General features: G+C 33.7%; 1 protein-coding gene across 1 annotated transcript; it reads left to right on the top strand.

The window, feature by feature from the left end:
* The first annotated feature begins 840 nt into the window (after window positions 1-840).
* Window positions 841-12051, top strand: LOC106717480. The gene is made up of 7 exons (XM_045679829.1): window positions 841-1008; window positions 1584-1805; window positions 5501-5639; window positions 8524-8614; window positions 8911-9018; window positions 10668-10805; window positions 11367-12051. Exons 2-7 carry the CDS (start codon window positions 1714-1716, stop codon window positions 11636-11638), a joined length of 840 nt encoding a protein of 279 aa, XP_045535785.1. The 5' UTR covers window positions 841-1008; window positions 1584-1713; the 3' UTR covers window positions 11639-12051.

Genomic DNA, 12051 nt, shown 5'->3' with positions numbered 1-12051 from the left:
CATAATCGATTGATTCGATTCGATTTGTCCTTCTTGAAAATATTGTTTAAACAAGGTATTATTATTTATTTATTTATAATACAATGTTAACCTAAAATACAACTATGTCTCACAAAATTATTTAAAATAAATAATATTATTGTAAGCTCTGTTTTACGAGTTAGCAAATGCGGTTGTTGATTCAAGTGAATAACGCGTGTATTACACATCTTAAGTGATTGTTGTGAAAAAAGATTAAGTATAATCATTACATAAACGCGTTAACCACAATGCAGGGTGCATCGTATAATGGCGATAGGTATCGACTTTTCCCCCGCCCGCCCCGGCGAAAGCAATTGCCCGCCCAATATTTATGTAGTGCTGAACATTATCCTTTTTAGTTTTATCGATAAAAGTAGATATACATATGTATTAATTTTAATCCAGTGGCGGTAAGAGTATGATTTGTTAGGGCTGGCTTAATCTGTACTATATAATTTTTAAGTATAACGGTCAACCGGAGGCCGGCTGGAGGTCTATTTATAGTCCCCTTCCCACCCTTTTATTATAAGCAAAGGATGGGAAGGGGAAGTGGATATGACGGAGAACGGGACGCTTTTGAAGGGGATATATCCTTTTTCCGTGCGTCCTTTCCTCCGTCAATGAAATATAGGTAATACATCTGCAATTGCGGATGTCTACAGGCAGTCGTCGCTTCGCTATTTTATATATACGAACTAAATACAACAAAATACTATTAAAGGTCCTGCAATATCGATATCTCCTTGATTTGTTGATACCAACACAACACTAGATATTGCTTTATTTCCACGATTTTCCAACTTAGTCTGTGTCGAACGGTATAGCGGGTAAGCCGCTTACACTCTTCTTTGTATTTATCGTGATTGAGAATAACTTATCATAATATTTTACATCATAATATAACAAACGATAATTTCTTATCTAGTCAAAAATGTGACATAATACCAATATTATTCTGGAGTGCTGCGGAGGAGATTTCAAGGAAAAGTAAGCTTTTTATTATCATTTACGCAGGTGTAATAAATGGAATTACAATGCGATACTTACACTACATATTTTGTAATCGTCTTCTAATATTCCTTTTAAATTATAATATCTATTTAAATACTTAAGGGTTATTGTTATAAATCAAGTGAAATACGTTCTTTTTTAAGTAAAGAATTTCTTGAAATATTTTCAGATAACTTTGGACTATAGCCAAATTTGGTGTTATCCTTCGTTTAAATATGATTACGAAACTCCTTTATAAGATGTCTGATTTTCTTTAAGCTGTATACCAAAATGATACTGCTTTCTATTCATTTATTATACTCAAAACTTTAATTACTATGGTAACTTTACAAAGGAAAATCAAACATTAATTTTTGTAATGTGGCTTTTTCTCATTTATTGTATTACGATTTATTTTTAATTAGCCTTTTTTGTTGTTACAAAAAAGCGACATTTCGACGTTTGTTTCGATTTCTAAGTGAATAAATTTTCAAGTCTCTTATCTTGTTCTGATTATTTATTTCGTTACTAAGAGTCTGCTATTGTTTTTTAAACGAGATATTTGTTTTTAGGTGTGGAGTTGGGTGTAGGCGCCCAGATGAGTAGATTTAGTGCCATCGTGAGCGTTTCAAAGTCCCAAAAATTGCTCCCCACGGCAGTCCGGCGCGAGCGTACATCGCTTACCATAAGCTGGGCGCAGGCATGGAGGCCCAAACAGCCACGCCACAGACTGAATGCGATTGTGGCGTACATCCCTCCGTATTCTACTTACTGGCCACATTACTATTTACCAGGTAATTGTTGGAACTACTTTGACGTAATTAAGTTATCTATGAACTTTCGTATTTCCCGCTACACAAAGATTTGACAAAAATAATGTAATCTTTAGTAACTTTATGTTATCTAGTTCACTAAGTAATCAGTTACACATTACATCTGCACGTAAAAAAAAAACAAGTTGAAAAATGAATTCATTATATTCAGTTAGATACATAGCCGCGAACGTTATCGAAGCCAAACATTGATTTATATTTGCCCTTTATCCTAAGGGACTCGACCACAAAGGTTCATTGTATTCGCGACGTCGGCCCACATTTCTAATAAATTACGGCCATTATTCAATAAATACTAAGAAACTTTAGTGGATAGGATTAAGATTTTTCATGTTACACCTCAATTATTTTAAAATAAATTAATCAACCTCTAAATAGGCATGTTAAAGAGGAAGAACGGCGTAAAGAAGTAAAGAAAAGTTAGCAATAAGGCTAAGACAAAATAGATGTATTCCGTGACATGATCATGACATGATGACATGATCAAGAAAACTCTAAATCACATGAATAATATTAAGAATAGATTGATTTATAGATAAGTATGTACCGACCTACATAAAGTTGGATAAGGGCAGGAAGATGAAGATTTAACTGACAACAAGATTTGCTAAACGAATGAACCAATTTTAACTTGTATTTTAAAAGAAAATATTTATTATATATCTGATTTGAAAAGTTTACTACATATATTATGTTTAAGTACAATGCAGCAAAAGTCTGAGTAAATAGTTTGACATAATGCTGTAATGCCGCAACCCAGGAAATAAATGCGTCAGCGCTTTAAAGCAATTTCAGATAAAATTGCTTTATTTTTAACCTACTTTTGTTCTTCATACATTCATGAATCGCTTCTATGCAATTGCATCAGGTTTTTTTTAACAAAAAAATATCTTTAAATATTTGTAATTTGGTTCTTGTCTGTAATAACCAATATGAAATAATTTCTGGCATATCATAGCAAAAACTTCATTTAATTTCTTTCATCGTTCACTTTTCATAATTAAATTCTTTGCGAGACATGAGATTGCAATTTTAAAAAAATGTGAACACATTTTTACGTAGACCAATATTAGATATTAGCAAGAATAATGGCTTATAGGATATTAAGCTATGGAATATAAATAAAAATACACATATTCAATGTTTTAAACAATAGCTGTAACTCTAACCTGCCATTATCATGTCAGAGAAAATTGTTTAAATTTGTTTAAACGCTGTTATTTCATAATTTTTCATAAATGCTTTGTTTGCTTTTCTCATTAAATAAAGCAACGGTAGGGCTTTTGATAATTAAACTTGTGCCTACATAGGATAACAAGGTTCAAAATAATTTCCTGCGATGTTTACACTGAGAAGCACGCGAAATGGCTGATGAGTTTTTCCCAACTTTATTTTCATATTTACGACAAGTGCAAACTTTGCAAATAATCTTAACAAGCCTTTTATTTCTATTGCTAGGGGCATCAAAACCCTACAGAACACGGTCAAGGCGTTTTTAATCTTTTAAACGTTACAAACATTTTTAATTTCAACACCTAAATGTTAAAATAGAATTGGAACTTCAAGCAGAATTCATAAACTAAATATGAAACGGCTCGAAATTTATCCAACGACTAAATTAGACCCCATTCAGGCTCCTTTTCAGGGTGAGTGGGATTCGTGTTATATCGCGGTCGCAGCTCGTCTATCACTGGACCGTTCTTGGTAAATAACTTTTTTATAATAAAGTATCCACATCCACGCTTTTTAGAGGTGAACAAACTCCAAGTTACCTAATCCTGATTTTTTTTAAAGATTGATCCAGACTTAAGACTATCGTTTCTTTGATTTTTATATTGAATTGATTCAAAGAAACTTGAAAGTGAATTGTCAAAAAATAATCAAAAGTAACCTTAAATTGGATTGTTCCTAACAGTTTGGTATAATTTAAAAGGCGACTTTGAATTTATAGGTTCGTTAGTACACAAAAGAACTAAACTGTAACTACAACAATCGTTTTAAAAACATAATAGAATTTTTAAACTAACGATGCTAACATCTAACAAAGGTTTTCGTTTGTTGTTTCGATAAAGAAGTAAGAAACTCCGCTTTTGTTAATTCATTGCTAGCGACTTGCGACATAACGGGTAAGTAAAATATTCGGGTAGGAAATTATTTATTTGAACAGTTAACTCTCTTTATAAGCTAACCTTAAAACTTAGACCGTTGACTAATTAAAATAAATAAGCATTGACGTTTTCCTTTACCGGCAGTAACATTGCTAAATTACGTACAATATTGCCTCGGCTCCGTAGTAACAAGATATTAAACGCCATGCCGATACCCTCGTAAAACCTAATACCGGCTTCTCCATTTTCTGCCTAAATTAATATTTTAATAAAACAACCCAATTTGTAACGGCATCACTAAAAGATCCAGGGTAACACTTATATCAAGTGGAGAGAGTAAAATATTGAATTTAATATGAACTGCTGCTCGACACTTTAATATAATAGCCATAGTAGTTTTTAATAAAAAGACTAATTAGGCTTACTGACTAACTTTACGACGATCTCCTTCATCTATTCGGGATGTTTTGTGTACATATTTAATTATAATCAAAGTTTAGTATATATATGAGTCTAACCGAAAAACAGCTGGCAGAATTGGCGCGCTTGTGTTTTCAAGGTTTTGTCAACAACAATCCTTTACAAACCTGGCCAAGTCGGAGGTTGCTAGTTGACTTACAAACCCGCATATTTATATACCCTTAAAATACTTTACCCTCTGTAAGTCGGGGGAAAGGTGATTCAGAATTTAAGTTACTTTCATTCCATAGTTAAATCTAATCTGATTAAATTCATCGTAAAAATTGTACCAAAAAAGTACAGTTGTATACAATCAATTACTATGAGTCACGGCTTTATTCGGGCAGACTTGTCGGCACCGACATAAGAATTTCCTACATTATTTCTTTAATATGTTTATCAACGTTTCAAGTCACGTTACTATATTACTACTAAATTATTGTCCGGAACGTTATAGACCGAATTATGTATTTGATTAACTTCTTGAATACCTAAATAATTTCGTATTCATTGATGAGATAAAATGGTGCATAGACACATCCATAGACAAGATGTTTTTAAACAAAGTAGTTTGATTTGTCTAACATCAAACGGCGGGGAAAGCAATTTCTCTGAAAAAAGGTTACCCGGTCTCTTGTTTTTACGACCCAAGTAACGAAACTGGAATACATCGTAAATCAGACCTAAAGGGACGTGAAAGGGTAATGTCAGGGTTTACTATGTGACCGTATTTAAACACATGACACATAGATAACATTTAATGCGATAATGAGGTATTAGAATATAGAAGTTCAGTAATTAAAGAATAAATTGTTTTTTTTTTGTTTTACAAGTAAATGTGTATTTTCTAACCACGACCTCATTGAATACTCAAATCATTACATTTTAGATTAGTCCGTGGTACGTTCCGTGTGTATTGGTCTTTAAGAACCATCTGGTCAGTAGACAATTTGACCACTTTTTAAGCACTCTGTGGTCTTGAATGTATATTATCCGTTCTCAGCAATATCATCATCTAGCAGCCCTAAGCCAGACAGTAACATTACTGTTAATTGATGTTAAGATTAACAGAAGTTTCGTATGATACAGTTGTTCAACGGCGATGCTGTGCGCGGCTATGATGACGGAGCACTGGGAGCATGTGGCGTGGGAGCGCGCCGCGCTGGCCGCGCTCGCAAACACATCCAACACGGTGCTGCACTGGTTGCTAGATGACAAAGTCGCCAAGGTATGACAACATTCAAACTTTATGAGGGCTCATGGTTAGCTGGGGATACATATCTACGCAGATGGTTTTGGTGCGTCAAGGGTTGTTCCTCTGCCTTCCTTTACGCCTCGTCAATAACTGTTGTAAAATTTGTTCTGCTATTGTCAGCTACGACGTCGATAGTCGTCCGATTATGCTCTTGGAGGTATTGGTCTTATAGGCATGTAGTGAGTCCACATTCATACATTTAGATAACTTACTATTTGTATATTTATTTACTTAGCGTAATTTTATTTTGTTTGAAATCTTACGATCATTTATTTTATTAGTGCTACGCTTGTAGATGCAGCTCTGAATTAAAATGCTACGCTAAACCTACGAAATTCGTTTCGTAGCTATAGCGTGTAGTTGCTTTAGTGCGCTACGAATATAAAGCTACAAAGCTTGATTCGTTTCATTTTTTTTTCATTTGCTAAATTCTAAGTATTTAGGAACTCAAAAATGATATTTGATTATGTACCACTACTAGTATAAACACAACTTACTTCACTGGAACGTAACAATATTTTTACCGACTTCAAAAAAGAGGAGGTTCATAATTCGTCAGTATGTTGTTTTTTTTTTGTTATTATGCACTGTACTATAACTGTTCTATAACTTAGATACAACAATTTTACATATATGTGTCATAAACTATATCTGTAATTTGTCACAATAATTATAACGATTATAAAGGTAAGTAAAATTTTATCTCATATTCAAAGAATCTATTCCCTCATCGCACTTCTTCATAAATACAACTAATAATAGTGTAAGTAACAATATAAACACTTGTAAGTGTGACGGCACAATAGGTTTCGACGTAATCTGTGCGTTGCCCCGAGTACGGCTTCTCTGAGAGAATCTCTATATTGTAGAAATAACTTCAAAGGAACCAGTCTTTTGCTGACTGGATTTTTATCTAAATGATAAATGAAGTTTTTATTTAACAAGAACCATAAAATTTACAAATTAATCCTTTATTTTTTATCTGCACCAAAAATTGCAAAATTTTTGCGCAGCGTTTCGTACGAAATTGAGAGTGGCCATTAAGTTTAGTTACCATGATATTTCCATATTTTTTATATAAGTTATTAAATCTTACTAAACTTTTCCTTCTTCGCGAGTTATTACGATATGTATAATAGAATGTGACTAAGCTTATAACGTAGTAGTCCTACATGTAATGAGTGACATAACATAGTGTTACAATTACTACTTTACGCCGACAATCTCAGCCTTGACCTGAACGCTAACAGTAATTGAGCCTGAATAATAAAACACAGTTATCAATAACGATTATTTCGCTGTATTATTTACATATATTGGTTCAAATATTACTACTAAAGTACAATAATGTTTTTTTCACTTTTAATTAATAATTCCAACTGCGCAATTTATAGTCAATTTTGTAAAGTTGTTTCTATCTCTATCGTAATGTAGGTACAGTAAGGGTATTTCGTGGTATTCAGCTTCCAGAAAAAAATGTCTTGTTTCTTTGCAATGAGAAAATTCCCGCCCTTTCTTACAAAGTAATCAATTTGGTAGCAGTAGAGTGCGTAAAGGACGGCATAATAGCAAAAACAAATTATTTGTGTACTGTTGATCGAACTTTTTCCCTAAAGATACATTTAAAAGCTGTGTCTCATTTCAGACGACTTTCGCTTTCAATGTGGCATATCACCAGATTCTCTGATAGTAAATGCAAATTAGTACATTTTCAACCGTAGGTTTTTTTTATTGGCAAATTTATACACATCGGATAAAAACATTAACCTCATGTCTGTTGGAAAAAAAATTGCTAAGATTTGAACTCGGAGTAAGATGAGAAATCTACATACTCTTTCAAGTTAAGTTAGATTGTTTTTTACCTTTACCATTAGAAAAATAATTTCTGTCGCAATGATTTCTTTCATTGCTATAAAAAGGCCATTGTGTGTACAATGTCATTGTTTTTATTGTTATACATACTAATAACGCCCGATTACACCCAGCCTTGGAATAAAATATATAAAAAGAATACAAAATATTACTGGATATTTAAACAAGAACATTTTATACACTTGACATTGACAAATGGCAAAAGGTTGTTCGCTTTCTCGTTGCCTCTTCATTGTTTACTCATTTGAAACATTAAAACTGTGGTTACATTCATTTTAAGAACAATAGAAAGCTTCTAATTTAGTATTAAATAAATAACACTTAGTAGTGGATTATATTAACATTAAATGTATCAAATTACTTGTACAAATGTTTTTTAAAACATTTGTTTATCCTGATTAAGTTAAAGATCACTAAATCAATTTTAGATCACTCATCAATAAGGCTGTATTTTTTTTTAAATAAAATTTGGTCAAAAGTCAAAATTCTCTTTTCAGCTATAGTCAATTGATTATTACATAATACTAACAGATTTTTAGACAAGTATTGCTGACATTACGCCTCCGTGGGTTCAAAGAAAACACTCCAAAAACAACTTGAAAGAACCCTAGAGTTGAGTAGCTATTGTATGCAGTAAATGTCAAAACACTTTTTACAAGAACTCTTAAGTGTACTACGTTAACTAAGTGTAATTTTATTTCTTAAACATCTTAATATTAGAATCATCAAATAATGAAATTCAATGGTCGTTTACTTTGCGTAAGAACTAATCTACATAATTTAAAAATATGTGAATTGATTTTTTACAGACTACAATTTTTGTTTTATATGTTTAAATTTAAACCTAGAAAATCCTAACGGAGCGTTCAAATATTGTTTTTGTGGTGACCATAAATTTTTTGAACTTTTAAAAATAAGTAAAACAAGTACAAATTAAGATTGTTAGTTCATATTATGTAGAAACTTACCATCAAATTATTTTCAGGTGGAGGTAGCAAACAACCGGAAAGGCGGCGGCGGCACATTTTTAGTGCCAATGAACGGCGGCATTTGGACTATGTGTGTGTCTTTGGAAGGTAGTATACTTTGTAATCTTTATAACAATTAGGTATACTAAAGCTATTGATGATTATAGAAATAATTTTTAAATTACTAGAGTGCATTGTGAAAATATTGAAAAAAAATATTAATTAATTCGGTGTAATTAATTACTATTGAACTTGAAAATTCAGATTTGAATAAATTTACAATTATAAAAATATCACTTTCCCTGAATCTGTATGTTTCGTTCGATTGAGACTGAGACGTCACAATATCGTGCGAGCACATTGTTTATTTTAAACTCATTATAACTAACAAAGTTGTGTGTCAGAGGAGGAGGTGATGATACTGTCGCGGGCCGGATTCCCACAGGAGCCGCTGTGCACAAACTACTTAGCTAACAGCGAGGACGAGGAGCCCAGAGCGGACTGGCAACATCGTGAGTACTTTAATTAATTCACACGTTCATTAATTGTTTTAACTTTAATTACGCGTCTACATTTGTTTTTTTTTAATACATTTACGCACAGGTGGGCACAGTTAATCGAAAAGTTAACTTCGTTAATCGTTAAAGCGTTAAATTCTCGAAAATTTAACGCAAGTTAAAGTTAATCGTTAACAGTTAACCATACCAAAATTATACATACTAATTTCACACTTATTGTGGCGACACTTGTTTAAAATACGAGTAAAAAAGTGTTTTTAATACAGTTGCTCAAAAACTGGCGTATTGCAGTAACGTAGAGCGTTCGGGATGTGGGTTATTACATACTCGTGCTTTTTCTTTACCTTTTCCGAACTGGTGCGTTCTCTTTCCCAACTGTCAAAATAATATCTATTGAAAAAAAAAAGAACAACCACGAAGTTTTTACAAAAACAAAATCATAGAAGATTTTATGATACATGCAAATGTTTCTAAAAAGAAGCTACTAATTTGTATCAATATCAGATTTAATGATTTGATTCAATGAGTTAGGTTAGGTTTAATTTCATTTCATCTCATTAAATTTCATTTTCATATCATATCAATAAAAAAATCTACTGAAGACTTGGCTGTTTGGCCATAGTTCCCTTTGCCTACCCAGAATGGATGAAGACAACAAAAAAAATCTCTGCTTATATTATTTAAGGTTGGTGCCATTTTAAAAAAAAATGTTAGTTGAGGTTAAGGTGTTTTTATTATTCTATTACATTGCTTAATTTTTTGGCAACTGTATTAAAAATAGTTGTACAGTACACGTGCGGAACCGTCATTGCAACTTGTACCCTGTACTGTCAACCCTCGCTTTCGGCTGCCTCTCGGGTCGGGTAGACATTTGTCGGAACTCCTTGCATGACAGGCTTTCCACACTCGTAATGAATTAAACTATTTCGAACTTATTTTGATCTTGTCCTGTTGGTCCCGTCTTTCCCGGACGCTCTGACGCATCACACTTGCACGCGAACTTCACATATATCAATTATCAACTCGTTCGTTCACCATTCGAGTCACCGACAGTCGCCCAACATAGTTGAACTTACGAGCGTGGCGTGGCGCGTAATTTAAACAAAATGACAGCACGTCTCCAAGTATCTAATGTAACGATTAACGGACTTAATTAACGGAAGTTGAATTTAACGGAAGTTAACAAAAGCGTTAACACTTTTTGAAGTTAACTTAAAAGTTAATCCGTTAAGCAAAATGTTAACTTCGTTAATTAACGATTAACGGATTAACGAGTTAATGCCCAGCTCTGCAATTACGTCTTTAAAATTACTTTATAGAATTATAATTTTAATATAAAACAATTAATTTTGTAATAAAGTGTTAAAATCAAAGTGAACAGGTATTTAAAAATGCGGAGTTACTACAACAGACGTTACTATGTTCGATGTCACAAGTCCTATGTCAGCTTTAGGTTCTTATGTGGGACAGTTAAAGAAAAATGACAGAGTGGTTAATAGGATAGGGAATAGAAGTGTGATATCTATTACCTTACTTTCTAAACATGGAAGAATTAAAAAACATTACTTGACGCCGTCTGGTGACATGGTACTAACCTATCGAGTCCGGAGTAGTTGAGTTCTACATCTTAAAGTGTGTACCAGGCATGCAGAACCTTTCTATATCATGCGCGATGGTGTGCCTGATTGTGCTGGGCAGCGCGGCGCTGGTCGGCACGTTCGGAGTCTGCAAGCACCAAATCAGCGCAGTACTTGTCACCGGCGTCATGTACTTGTTAGCCGGTATGTTGTCCTGATACTTTTTACGGCTCCTGTCGCACTTAATCATTAATTAAAAAGAACGTTAGTGTATATTCCCGGTTGGTAAAAGAAAATAACTATGCAATTTACATCACCAATATTTAACAGTGATAGACGCAACAACAACATTGGTTGCAAGAATTGGCCGGCTCGCCCGGTAAAATACCACGACCACACAGAAGATATGTAGGCGTCAAGTGGAAGTAATTCCGCGTTTCGTCTGATGAGTGTGCGTGCTGGAGGCCTAATTTTGGTCATCTGTCCCTTCCTACCATTTTCTTATAGGATAGGATGGGAATGAGAGGAAATATTATCTTTCTGTGCGTCTCCACCTGCGTGATACATCTGCACTTGTATATGGGCAGCGGTCGCCGGCAAATTCAGTTGGCCGCTTGCTCATTGTCCTTATGATCAATCTTTACCTAAGACATTTTACCAGTGCGAGTTAATGTCAGACAACACTTTCAACAGAAACAGACTTTTAGCGTAGATTTCTCATAGATTATGGCAATTGCTTATCGATTAACAAGCGAACATTTGCAGGTCTATTCGCGATGTTCACGCTCATGATAATCCACTTCAAGCGTATCCAGCGTGTGTCGACCCGCAGCAGTAGTCACGGTGACGACACCGCCGACGGCGTGGTCGGACCTCGCATTGCCGCTTTACCACTGCTCTCTGCTAGAGAGTTCACCACAAGCTGGTCGCTGGAGCTCGGTTGGGGCGGAGTCGCCCTCGCCACAACAACCTCCTTGCTTTGGATATTACTGTCAAAAATAATGAGATACAATCCTATATCAACTATGCTGTTATAGATTTATTGTTTATCTTAATACGGTCAATTATAAAAACTCGTTATATCGCGCAATTTTGCTTCAGCTTAAGTTCTGTCGGAAGAGTAGGTAGTTTTAAATCTTGTAGATTTACCAAGTAGATTAATAATAAAATTAAATTTAATTATAAACAGTTATCGTTATTGAATTTGAATACGAGTATTCTTTAAGAAGAATTTTCAGTTTAGTTTAATGTGAAATGAGAGAGAAGGAAACGTTTAGAAAATAATTGCTAACTGGTATTGTAAAACATAGTTTATAAGTCGGGATGAAATCGGAGCAATTAAATATAATTTTGACTTAAAAAAAACTAAAATCTCTGTAAAAGAAATATAAGAAATCTGTGCTCTCCCTTTTTCCTAAAACTGATTTCCTCTTCATAAAATTTCATAATA

The sequence above is a fragment of the Papilio machaon genome, chromosome 10, assembly GCF_912999745.1.
Source record: "Papilio machaon chromosome 10, ilPapMach1.1, whole genome shotgun sequence".
Lineage (NCBI taxonomy): Eukaryota > Metazoa > Arthropoda > Insecta > Lepidoptera > Papilionidae > Papilio > Papilio machaon.
The sequence above is the reverse complement of the archived record's forward strand: the minus strand, read 5'-3'. Positions and strand labels throughout refer to the sequence as shown.